General features: G+C 43.2%; 1 protein-coding gene across 2 annotated transcripts; it reads left to right on the plus strand.

The window, feature by feature from the left end:
* The first annotated feature begins 3,492 nt into the window (after nt 1-3,492).
* LOC118944742 (uncharacterized) lies at nt 3,493-11,795 on the plus strand. Of its 2 annotated transcripts, XM_090223814.1 has the most exons (9): nt 3,493-3,647; nt 5,727-5,828; nt 6,167-6,224; nt 6,469-6,616; nt 6,712-6,748; nt 6,981-7,264; nt 7,513-11,062; nt 11,252-11,339; nt 11,605-11,795. In XM_090223814.1, exons 4-9 carry the CDS (start codon nt 6,564-6,566, stop codon nt 11,754-11,756), a joined length of 4,164 nt encoding a protein of 1,387 aa, XP_090079940.1. In that variant the 5' UTR covers nt 3,493-3,647; nt 5,727-5,828; nt 6,167-6,224; nt 6,469-6,563; the 3' UTR covers nt 11,757-11,795. The 2 variants fall into 2 exon arrangements, with proteins under 2 accessions (XP_090079940.1, XP_036821287.2); XM_036965392.2 differs by lacking the exon at nt 3,493-3,647 and having other exon boundaries at nt 5,499-5,828.
* The last annotated feature ends 1,479 nt before the right edge of the window (nt 11,796-13,274 follow it).

Here is a 13,274-nt window from a genome sequence, read left to right on the forward strand (position 1 = left end):
TGGCTATGTTGCCCACTTCACTAAAGTTATTAATGAATATAATTGAGCTTAAGGGCAATGAACCACAGGATTGGGCTTCTATCTGAATCCACGTTGACTCTTGTCTGTTTGTGATCCATGTTGTACCAGTAGTACAATTGAAGGGAGGGAAGGGCAAGACCACCCTTAGATTCAGGTTTCGATAGAGTGGAAAACTTGATCCTAGGTTTTTTATTGCCCCATATAAATTCGGTGATGCTTTGGTTAGTTGTTTTGAAAAAGGAACCTACTGGGAGATAGCATGGGAGCATCTGAAATAAGTAGTTCAGTCTAGGGAGGACGTTCATACGGATTACATTAATTCTTCCTACTAAGCTAATTGGGAGGGAGATCCAGGTTTGGAGATCGTTCTTGATTCGGTCCAGGAGTGGAAGATAATTTTCCTTAAAAAGGCTATTCAGATCTGGTGTTATGAAGATCCCGAGGTATTGAAACCCCTGTGTTTTCCATTGGAAAGGACAAAGTGTCTTCATAGAGCTGGTGAGTGTAATATTGAGAGGGCAGGCAGTGGATTTGTTAAAATTGATCTTATAACCTGAAAACTTGCCATACTGAGCAATTGTGTCTAAAATGAGAGGGAGGGATTTCTCAGGGTTGGATATGTAGAGCAAGACATCATCCGCGTAAAGCGAAATCTTGTGCTGCAGGCCGCCTGCAGAAACACCCATAATACTTGGATTGCTCCTTATCAGCTCTGCCAGAGGCTCCGCCCCCAACAAGTAGAGCAGCGGGGACAGCGAGCACCCTTGTCTTGTGCCCCGTTCCAGAGGGAATCTGTCAGAGTTCAGTCCATTAGTAGTCACCATGGCATTTGGATGAGAGTATAGTGATTTGATCCATTTAATAAAATTTGGGCCCATATTGAACTTTTCTAAGACTGAAAACAGAAAGCTCCACTCCATCCTGTCAAACGCCTTCTCAGCATCCAGTGAAGCCAGTAGGACAGGGGTCTTCTGTGCGTTTACTTGATCAATAATATCAAAAAGACGGCGAATGTTATCAGAAGAGTATCTGTCTCTAATAAATCCAGTTTGGTCCGCTTTTATTATTTTGGGAAGAAGAGTGTTAAGTCTTTTGGCGAGCAATTTGGTAATTATTTTATAGTCGAAATCCAACAAGCTTATGGGCCGGAAGGACGAGCAGGATAGGGGGTCCTTGTCTTTTTTTAGCAACACTGTAATGCGAGCTGTGTGCATTGAGTCTGAGAGAACTCCGTTTTTGCCTCCAGGATCTCCTCAGGAGTGAAGGGGTAGTGGAGATCTTCTTGGTCGGTCTCTGATAGTTTAGGTAGCGAGATTCCCTCTAGGAAAGAGTGGAGTTCTGCCTCCGTGTGTTTTCTCTCAGAGGTATATAGTTTGCAGTAAAAATCATGAAAAGTTAAATGGATCTTTTTTGGGTCATATGTGACCTCGTCCTCTGCTGTTCGGATAGCCATGATTGTACGCTCTGACTGCTCCTTTTTTAATTGGTAAGCAAGCAATCTACTGGGCCTATTGCTATACTCATGGTATTTCTGTTTAGTAAAGAAAACCTTTTTTTTTTTATCTCCCGAGTGTAGTCCAAATTCAGTTTGGCTTTGGATGCTTTAAGATGACTCCAGGAGGTGCTGTCTAGGGATTGTTTATGTATTTTTTCACAGCATTCCAGCTCCCTCTCAAGATCTAGCCTGTGTGCTTCCATTGCTTTTTTCTTAGAGGAAGCATATGCAATTAGATGACCTCTTAGTGTGGCTTTAGCAGCGTCCCACATTGTGGCCGGAGAAACAGGAGAATCTTTATTGTCTTGTGTGTAGTTGTCTACCAATGTATGGAATGCTTCGTTTGATAGCATGGAGGTGTTGAATTTCCAGCTCTTTGACTTTGGGATGTTTTTGCAGAGGTCAAAGCGGAGGTGGACAAAGGAGTGATCTGAAAGTGCTATGGGTCCGATTGTACAAGTGGCTGAATTTATGAAACTCTTTGGGATAAAAATGTAATCTATACGGGAGTAGGTGTTATGGACATTAGAGTAGTATGTATAGTCCATAGATGAGCTATTAGTCTCTCTCCAGATATCTATCAGTCCCATCTCTTTAGTAAGAGAGTTCAACATCTTTGCAGATCTAGGATTTGTGGTGGGGACTTGAGATGATTTGTCTAGGGTTGGGTTAAGGGTACAATTAAAATCTCCAGCCACCACTCCTATGGAGACACAATGCTCATTGAACAGGGTTATAATTTTTGACAAAGAAGGCAGGAGTATCTGTGTTAGGGGCGTATATGTTTAATATAGTAATTGGTTGACCATATAGTGACCCAGTTATCAAAATAAATCTCCCCTCTGGATCAGATATGTTTTTGTCAATTATGAATGGAACATTTTTATGGATAAGTATGGCTGTGCCTCTACTGTTTGATTTGAAAGATGAGAAATACACCTGTCCCACCCAAGCTCTGCTGAGTTTGGCATGTTCAGCATCACAGAAGTGTCTCTTGTAATAGCGATGTCTGCTTTTTCCTTTTTTAGAGCACATAGTGTCTTTTTTCGTTTTATTGCATGCCCTAGACCATGGCAGTTCCATGTCAATAGATTCAAGGTACTAGTCATCGTCATCGAGCAGTAATCGAACTTTAGTGCAAGTCATCGCTGGGTAAAAATGGATGGTAATTACAGCTGCGTTCACATAAAAGGAAAATAAATGGTGTACATAAAATAATAATCTCTGAACACCCCAGCCGAGTTCCCAAACAACTCGACACATCCCGTTGGATCTATTACCCCCCCGCTCAGTCTCAATTCTGTGTTCCGAATAAAACAAAAACCGGGAACAGTTAGCAACGCACAACACCTCTCCCCACCAAATAAATGCCTCATCCTCTCCACCCCGCATTGAGTAAATAACATAGTTGCCCTCGTCCAGACCACAGTAAAAGAGGGGAGAAAAATAAAATCAATAGCCAAGCCTACATATACCTCCCCCGAGGGACATAGGGAACCCCAAGTAATAATAGCAGAAACAACAAAAAAACAGGGAAATAAAAGTAGGCTGAAACATTAGTAGGCCTAGGTTAGGCTATACAGCCCATCCCTCTCAGTTAAAGGAAAATAAATATAAATTGGACGGCTATAATGACCTTTAGGGGGTGGGTCTCTGGATATCGGCTATATGTCGTCTTACCTCCTTTAGTAATGGCATTAATCGCATTTAGTCATTGGTCTGTTTCTCATTGGCCAGGATTGTCTTTCAAAAAACGTTTTGCCTCTTCGGGAGTTTTGAAGTGTCGCAAGGCTCCTTGGTGAAGAATCCTGAGCTCGTTTGGGTATTTGAATCCCCTGAAGATGCCTCGGTCAATGGAGTATTTCTTCACTTCGTCGAATTCTCTGCGCTTTCGGCGTATTCCAGCTGACAGGTCCTGGTGTAAAGCGAGTTTGGCGTTTCCCACTGTGATGGTGTTGTTTTTCGCCGCCTGTAGGACTCGTTCCTTGTCGGTGAATCTCAGGAAACGTATGGTGATTGGGCGCGGTGGTTGTCTGGCTGCTGGTGGGGGCCTCAGTGCTCGGTGAGCTCTCTCGAGTTCTATGGGCCTGTCGGTGGACATGTGGAGTCACTCGGGAAGTTTGTCTTGCAGGTAGCGGATCAGTGGCATGTTTCCCTCTTCTTTTTCACCCAGATTGAATAGAACACAATTATTCCTTCGCCCCCTGTTTTCCAGGTCCTCTGTTTTCTCTTCCAGATGCTCGATTTTCTTTTTAGCATATGCTATTGTTTCCATGGCATCTGTCAATAAGTTTTCCATGGATAGGATTCGCTCTCTGCCTCGTCCAGGCGCCCCGCGTTTATGGTTATCTTGTTGTTGATGTCAGGCAAAGCGTTTTCCAGGATTGTCACCTTGCCCCCTATCGCACTGAGCTGAGAGTTAATGGCATCTAATTTAGTGTTTAGTTCTGTACGTTGGGATCTCAACTCAGAAAGGATGTCTTCGACAGAGTGCGAGGTTGGCATTCGTTGTGCCTCGTGGGGGAGCGGGTTCTCTTGCTCCTGGCTAATGGCGCTAGTTTTTTCTGAAGCTAGCTTCTTCTTGGAGGCTTTTTCCGTCGCTAATACTCGAGTCCGGGTAAAAATGTCACCTGTAGTGTCGCCGCCATGACTTTTTCTTACTAAAGCTAAATGAGTTTGAACTTGGAGTGGAGGTAAGATTAGGAATTGGAAACTACTTGTGCGGAGCTCTTAGTTCATGCGGCCATCCCGTCCAAGGGTCACGTGATCCCCAACAGTGCTATTTTAAGTGATTTTCAAGACACCCAAAGTCAATTTAAATCCACAACAAAATCTGCAGGATAAAAAGCAATATAATCAAACATTCAAATAAGTAAACAGGCTATATTAAAGTGCACTAAACATAGAGACAGATTAACCATGGAGAACACGAAACATGATGACAGATTAACCAGGGAAGTGAATTTAACAGAGGTTAAAGCTAAAACAACAGAATCTGGGTACGTCTGTGTGAAGAGGTGTGGCTTTAGTGTGGATTTGAATAGTACACAAGTAGGCCTACGCTATTTTTGCACTGTAAAACCTTTTTTTAAGTGTTATGTTTTCCCAGATTCATAGTGTTATGCAGCCCAGGCCTATCTAGGAAGGCTGGGCATAAATTGTTTGCTCACAGCATCACATGATGACGTGGGCAACATAAACACTTAAACTCTGTAGATTAAAGTTAATAGTAATCAAAACTAATTTCACCACGAAAGGAAGTGCAATCGAAATGAATGAAGAAGACAGGGTAATTCTAGTGAGTTAATAAAATGACAAGGTGTTGCCTGTCAGCGTTGTAGACTACTGCCTCACAAGCCCGGGCTTTAGTGGCACTGGCATACGCGCTTGCCTCTGCACTGAAGGAGCCACCGAACGCGTCCCCGTTGCAGATCTCACTTTCTCCCGCTACAGTATGTCCTACAATGACACATTTGGTGGGGATTGGCAGCCAACAATAGGATTGGATTGGGACTAAATCAAAGAATAAAACGATATTGAAATGAATAGTATTAACAAATATTTCCCAGAAGATTTTGGGTTCAACCTAAGGCTGACTAGGACAGATCAATCAACTTGATCCGACACAGTAAGCCTACATGTCATACGTAAGTAAATCCACAAGAGAGACAATATTGCAAAGGCAGGACCATGTTCGATGGAAGGCGTAGGGGTAGGCAATCGAAAACGTTTGACGGGGAAATTTCTGTCAATATTAGCTAGTCCTACTGAGTGGGCAAGTAACCTTTCCCGCGCTCTTCCTAAAAATACTATTTGTGATGTCATAAAGGTCTAACGTTCCATGACGTAGCATGTAGCCCTAAATTACAGTCCCTGCTTGCAATATTGTCCTCACTCTCGACCTGAACTCAACTTGAATGTAACCAACACAGACAAGGACATGCTTTTTGAGATATAAAATAGCTTGAATGGATGAAGAAAGGGTAAGCTAAATTACTTCATACAATATTGGGGGAAAGTAAAAAAGGGTAAAGCAATATAAGCGGATATTTCTTGTAAAAAGCTATAACATATTGTAAAGCAAATGTACCATTCTTTATAAAGTCACCAGCTTAGCGCTGATATGGCTGTAGCTCTATTTATGATGTCCTCTGCACAGATCTACTCTGACATTGACATATTATTACTTATTGGAATGTCTGTCCTTCAGGTAGCACAGAGGGAGGATGGTGATCCTCAGAGGGAAGGAAAGGAAGTTGTTGAGGAAGAACCGGTGGCCACGCCCAAAGAGGAGGCCAAGAAGGGAAGGAAGGTAAGATGGCAGGAGTGACAGAGCACATAATAGGCCTACTGGGTTACACTCTGTACCTGATAGCAGTCATACCATAGATATCTATATATCTCAGATAACAGTAGCTGTTTTCAAAACGTGTTTTAAGAGCTGCTTTGATCTGGCCCATAGCCTATTCATAAATTGTCTCAGAGTAGGAGTGCTTATCTAGGATCAGTTTTGCATTTGAGATCATAATGAATACAATTATTTGGGCAAGGTTGAGCACACACCTTATCTGATGAACTTTATGTATACGGGCCCTGGTGTTACATGTCTGCCATCATTTGAGCTCTGGAATCTGTTCTGTTCTATCCTAGGCAAAAAGTAAGAGGAGTGGCAAGAAGTCAAGGAAGCTGGGCACTGACAACGATGCAGGTCAGAGATTTACCTCTGTAGTACTACATTGTTTCTCTATTCTGTCTGTGATGTGCAGGTTGTATTATCCATTTTCAATGAAACTGTAGTCTACTGTAATCAGTAAGAAAGGTCACATAGATAGCTTTATTAAAATAGGCCTATTCTAAAACCCTAAAACAATGAAATCAGAGTATTAAGAGATAAAATGTCTGATTTCTCTTTAATTTTGCTTCTACTTCCTCTACGGCAATCACATCTTTAGTCTCCAGGAATAAACACCTGGATAGAGGATCTGTAATTGAGCTCCTGGAGAAGAAAGCTGTTAAGGCTGCATTCGGCCCAGGCAACAAGGATGAGATGGAATACTCCTACCCAATCCTCATCTCATTCCTGCGCAATCTTACTGATGAGTATGTTAAAAGTTTTTCTGTAATGTTCAACATTTATGAAATATTGTGCAGTGGGAACTAAACACTAACTAAAACACTTATTTTAAATTGTCTAGGCAGTGGCAAGTGATCTACAAAGGACTAAAAAACCCTGTAAGTTTCCCTACCTGCCTTTGACCTTTGATGTGTCAATGATCTGTTGAATTCAGAGATTAGCCATCAAGTCATATTCTGTTATTCATGTTCTCTGTCAGACTTCATCAAACTTTGAATTCAGTCACAGACAAGAATAACAATGTTGATCAAATGCATTCTGTTCGATCTAGAATACTTTACATCACAGTTCCATTGAAAAGACTGTTTTTGTTCTGTTTGTTCAAAACAGATGACGAAGGAACAGCTTGCCAAATTGTGCAAGACAATTGTAACCTTCATCGCACAGACCACCCTGCAGATCCTGCTGCCAGCCCTGGCCCGCGTACTTGGGGTAAAGGACTTTGCTGACGACGACACTGACTCACCCAAGAGGGGTGGCAGTGCAAGATCCTTTGCTGCCTTTGATCAGGAAAGACTGGAGCTCATCCAGGAAGTTAGATATCTGGCGAAGAAAATGTATAAGGGCGGCACAGGGGCTCAACATCTCAGGTCCCTAACACCCTCTTCTAAGAGGTATGTTCCCCTCAAGGTTTTCATGTATGGATTTCACCGAGATCATCTATCCCAGTGTTAGCCAATGCAATTTACTCTATCTGATGTAGTACAAAATGTAATGTATCAGCCTTTGAGCATATTCAAATGAATGAGCATGTAAAGCGATCAAAAGGACATGTAGATATTTAGAATACTAAAATTACAACGCTTGACCGATTTGCCAAGTTAAGACAGGAATTATCATGCTTTGCTTGTTCGTTTTAAAGTTCCCAGACCTCAGTGAAAGTCCTCCTGGGAATGACAGAGGACAGAATCATCAAAAGTGTCCAGGAGCAACTGTCTGATCATAATATCCTGTCCTCTTGCCCACCTGAGCTGACTGTTGGTCTTATCAAGGTGGTGGTCGAACAGCTTAACTCTGCCCTCTCTGCGACCATCAGCAGAGCCATTTCAGGGCGGTCCTCCCCTATTTCTTCTGGTACCCAGGCCGCTGAACAAATGGTCAACATGGTCCAGAAATGTTTTGATGATCACACCACCCCAGAGGACCAGAGCTCTACCTCTGTATTAGAGTCATGCATTCCACCTGCAACAGAAGAAGTGATGACTGTTATCGCAGAGATGGTGGGTGAATTGGAAAAAGAAGATCCGGAATTGGCTAAGGTTTTTCGAGAAGTGGCTGTGAAAGTTAAAATGTTGGCATCTGGCAGTGACCTTGTAGTGGAGCACCTGGATGTTGAAGACTCTCCTGTTCCAGAGGAGCTGAACATAATATGTACATCTTGCAAAGCAATGATGCAAAATCTTGGCACTCTGTTTAGTGTGAAGTTCAAGACCAAAGCCTCAAAGGCTGTGAGTGAAATTCTTGTGAGAAGGTTAATGAGCGATATCTCTGGTATGGTTCAACCTTCTCATTCGTTTAGTACCACTCCAAGCTTGATGAATGCATCTAGCCCATCTGACAGGATCCTTGATTCTGCGGCCACTGAGCTCATACAGACCAAAGTAGAATCTGAGGCATCAAAAATAATTGATAACTTTGTTGAAGATGTCAAGGACATTGTGCAGTATGCTGAATTAGATCAGCCAACAAGCACCCAGAGAGATACCCAAGTGGGACACTGTACGACAAAGCGGAAACCCTTCCATGCAGCTCGTAGACTCTGCGAGAGACTTCAGGCAAAGCTGGAGACATTGTTCCTCAGAATGGGTGGAGCTCCAGTCCAAGGGGAAGAACTTATGGAAAAAGCTGACTCCAGTGCTGTGCTTCTGGAGCATACTGACTCCAGTGATCTGCCTGTTTCAATCCTGAGCTTGCCTTCCCCATGTAGGAGTGAATCCCCTATATCAGAACGTAGTTCATCTTCTTTATCTGATGGATGTGATTCAACTGACTCTGTAGGAGAGAAAACACCAGAGCAACCTGAAACCAGTAAGAGTGAGGCAATACTGCAAGTGGTCAACTCAACAGGACTTGGTTCTCTCCGTAAATGCCAAAGTGAGAACTCTCAACCATTACTGTCTCTCTGTGATTCCAACATGGTGCCCTGCACCAAAGAGGTCTTGTCCCAGATTGTGACCATGTATAGGTCAGAGGTGGCAGATTTGGAATGCACATCATCTGTTGCAGAGGGTTCCTCTTACAACTCCCTTGAAGTCTGTGGCTTTTTGGACAGTGTCATGTCTTATCTAGAAGACATGCCTGTGTCTGGTTCTTCATGGTTGGAAGGATTAAGAGATACTCCAGCCTCAGTCATTGAGAAACTCTCCAGTGAGGAGTTCCAGATGAACGCTACCAACGAAGTGCGAAAAATACTGATCAAATCAGTCAGTAGCTTTCCCAGCAAAGTCAGTTCCAGCCAGACAGATTCTCAGATGTTGCCAGCAAAATCAACAATTTCCTTAAGGCATACAGATATAACTGCTTTTGAAATCGTTGGATCAATTACAAATGACATGAAGAGCCTTTTCCCACCCACAGAGTCTTCTACTACTCTATGGCAGGCAGACTCTATGCTTCAACAGAGTGATGAGAAAACCTCAGAGTACACTGAGGCCACACCCAAAGGCTCACAGTCTGGTTTGGAAGTATCTGAGAAGAAGATCTGGACAACTGCAAAGACTATTTACCACAATGTGAAGACAAAGATGAGGAATTATTTTACATGGCAAAATCCAGTCAAAGCAACAACGGCTCAAGCCAAAAAGACCCTCAGCCATATTCTGGTTTCAATTCAGAAAGAGCTGTCAAAATCGGACCAAACGGTGACTGCGCTTTCACAAATAGAGAATGTGGTTGGAATGATGCTGAAGGATGTTGAAAGGGTAAGCAGTGAATGTGGTGAGGAACTGATCTATCAAGCGCCACAGCGTTCTTCCTCCTCGTTGTCATCCTCATCTGCCAGATCAAAGAAGTCAGAGTGGGAATTTTCACTCCCTGGCACTCCCATCTCTTCTGATTTACCAGAGAGTATTACTCAGCCCATTGTGAGATGCTCAGTCATCGACATGGGCAAATCTACTAAGCCAAAAACATTGGTGTGTGATGCCAGGGAAAGCATGTCTGCAATAGTGGATACCATCATAAAGGAGGTACATCCAGAGGAAGAAGGGGAGGTTGCATTCCAACCTGATCTAACAGCTGCAATAGCAAGACTGGAGGAGCTCATATCTCAGGGTAGGATTGGTGCTCTCTCACGTGATCTTACTCACCAAGTCAACCGCATCATTTCTGAGAGCAACTTGACCCCTCTGGTTCTGACAGTGGCGGCTGGAAAGAGTGCATCCGATACAGTCCTTACTGAGCTGAAGAGGAATGACAAGACGGTGGGGAAGCCCACAGCTTACAAGCTGGTTCAGCTTTTTGCAGAGGAGTCTGTGAAGCGCCTCTTGCTTCCTAGCCTTGTGCCCTCTACAGCTTCAATGAGTTTGGCTCAGGGAGTTAGTGTGCCGGCTAGCGTATCTGAAGATAGGATTTCATGTTATTTTTCTACATCAGCATTTAGTGACACAGTCAGCCTGTTTACCAAAGTAATGGTAAGCCAGGTCATGGACTCTGTGGTTTCTGATGCACAAAGCAGAGGGTCATCTCCAACCGGAACTGTAACTGATATAGGCAGTCTACTGAGTGGTAAGTCCTACCCTCTGCCATCTTTCTCCGCCATCAGCATGACAACAAGTGGGACCTCCAATGCTGCACGAGGCTTTGAGGCCAACATAGATGCTGAGGAAAGGGATACCATCAGTTGTTTCGGTGTACCTCAGAGCATTGTTTGTGATCAGAATTCAACCAGCCCGGATGTTGCTTCGCTTTCAACCCCATCCACTGACAACTTAGTCAGTGATGATGACTTCACCGGCCTCATCAGCATGTTAGTGGTGAGACTTCTGTCAAAAATCCAAACCCAAACTGATCTGTACCCAACTGACGTCACACGCACGTCACAAGACCTGATTCCAAAAGTTATAGCTGCCTTCTGTGCATGGTCAGGCTGCTCTGAGACCCAAGCTTATCCCAAGAACCTGAAGAGTCACAAAGTATACAGCACCGTCTACAAACATCTGTTGAAGGAGTTTGGCTCAGAGAAAATACTCCAACTGGCCGTGTCGACTCAGGACTCCACTTTCAATAGGATTCTTGTGAAGTCATTGAGCAAGGAGCTTCTCCACAGTTGTAACGAGGCATCAAGAGCAGCCTCAAGAACATCTTTCGAAGCCACCAGGCCAGAAGCTCTTCTCATGGCTGAAGATGTGAAGGCTACCAGAGGGAAGCTGTCTTTCCTACAAAGGCTTGCCAGACTGAAATTCAACTTAAAGGTACATCACACTTATTTAAGTTAACAATTGTGTCAATGTGAGTAAACAATGTTATTTAGAGAAAATGTAAAACCATCCATTAATTCCAAAACCATTTATAAATCTTGTTGTGCTGGTGTGTAAGATGTGATCGTTATTACCGTGAGATTGTTCTGCTGTGACAGTTGTTTTGACATGTTTTTGTTTTAGCCATTCATGATGGGAAACAAGAAGGATTCCAATAAGAAATCCCGCCATTCTGAATCCAAAGACCAGACTACTGCTGAAGATATCATGTGTAAGTCCATACAGCAGGACATTTACTGTTTGAGATATTGGTGTACAAAGCTGCTATTGCAAAAATATTAAACCCTATATACAGTACATTATATATTATCGATAGTAATCTCTTATGTAAAATTATTTATAGTTTCCAAATCTCAAGATTCTGGTTCTCATTTATTTGTGAAAGTAATAATGAGTTGAAACTAAGAATACAATATACCATCATTTCTAAATGAAAGTGCATGTCAACTCTCTCTCTCTTCTGTCGCCCAACATAGTGGCACATCCTGCCACATTTGGACTCCCAGAGGGTCTTCCCTCCACCTCTCAACAGGAGAAGCCTCGCAAAAGTCACCTTCTAATCAGGATGTTTTCCACCATCTCCATAGGCCTATCCAAGCCATTCAAACGGTTTTCAAAGCAAGCTTAATACAACAATTTCCTTTAATACAGTAATATTTGCATTGAATTGATGGCCTTTGTCTTCTTTATTGTTGCCCTGTTAACACATTTGATTAGAAAATACATAGTATATTTAGTTTAGTTTATTATGCAGTCATAGTCACGGTGTAGGCTAAACAAAGTAATGTTGTCCTGAATAATGTATAGAACATGCACCCACCCACACACACACACACACACACACACACACACAGTGTTATTCATTGAGCTCACACACATAGTACTTCAGATATGATCCATATGATCCAAGATCGCATAGCAGTTCAGACGTCTTTTGTCCTCGTCTTGTCGTGTCCTGTATATATATATATTTACAACTTTTTTCACATACATTTTATTTTTATTTTCCATCAACTCATCTTCTAAACACTCTCCTGCAACCAGCCTCACCAATTTATATTTATAAAAAAGTATTATTTACCTCAGATCTGCAATCCTTCAGGAAGCTAGCCAGAAACTCCAGGAGGCTGGCCAGAAACTAGCCAGAAGCTAGCCAGAAACTAGCCAGAAGCTAGCCAGGAGCTAGCCAGAAGCTAGCCAGGAGCTAGCCCAGAAGCTAATCCAGAAGCTAATCAGAAGCTAACCACGGTTTGTGGTCATCGGCTGTCCTTTAGCTCGAAAATCTATCGAAAATCTATCGCCAGTTTTGTACGGCGCAGCGCGGAACGGAACATACCGGACCAATTTTTCTCTCCATGTCCCTGGATTTCAACTGCTCTCTGGACATTCATACTCGGATCTCACAGCTAGCTAGCTGCTATCCGTGTGACAGTCGGCTTTCGTCGATTCCGGAGCAAACATCGATTGTTCCGGTGCTAGCCAGCTCCGTCAATCACTCCTGAGTTCCATCATTCACTCCTGGGCTGCAGTCACCTATCCGGACCCGTTTCACTGCCTACGCGGAGCCCCACCGGGCCTTCACAACCGGACTGACGACGTTATCTACCTGAATGAGATCCGGCTGGCTCCTCTGTCGCGACGTTACCTGAACGCCCATCTGCGGCCCGCTAACCGTTAGCTGTCTTACCGGCTGCTATCTGAATAGACAATCGGACAATTTATTTATTTTTATTATTATTATGTTTTCTTCTCGGGCCTCTATAACTATATCTATTGTTCTTATTTTTGTTGTTGTTGTGTGATTTGGATTAATCCCCTCTACCACACGGAACCCCACTAATCTACTGACCGAACGCAAGAGGTGGCTAACAACAGACTCCATCCTATGCTAGCTTGCTACCGGTTGGCTTGGCTAGCTGTCTAAATCGCCGTGACCCTAAACCAACCTCTCCACTCACTGGATGGACCCTTTTGATCACTCGACTAAGCATGCCTCTCCTTAATGTCAATATGTCTTGTCCATTGCTGTTCTGGTTAGTGTTTATTGGCTTATTTCACTGTAGAGCCTCTAGTCCTGCTCACTATACTTTATCCAACCTATTAGTTCCACCACCCACACATGCAATGACATCTCCTGGTTTCAATG

The sequence above is a fragment of the Oncorhynchus mykiss genome, chromosome 27, assembly GCF_057628025.1.
Source record: "Oncorhynchus mykiss isolate SJ-2025 chromosome 27, ASM5762802v1, whole genome shotgun sequence".
Classification (NCBI taxonomy): domain Eukaryota; kingdom Metazoa; phylum Chordata; class Actinopteri; order Salmoniformes; family Salmonidae; genus Oncorhynchus; species Oncorhynchus mykiss.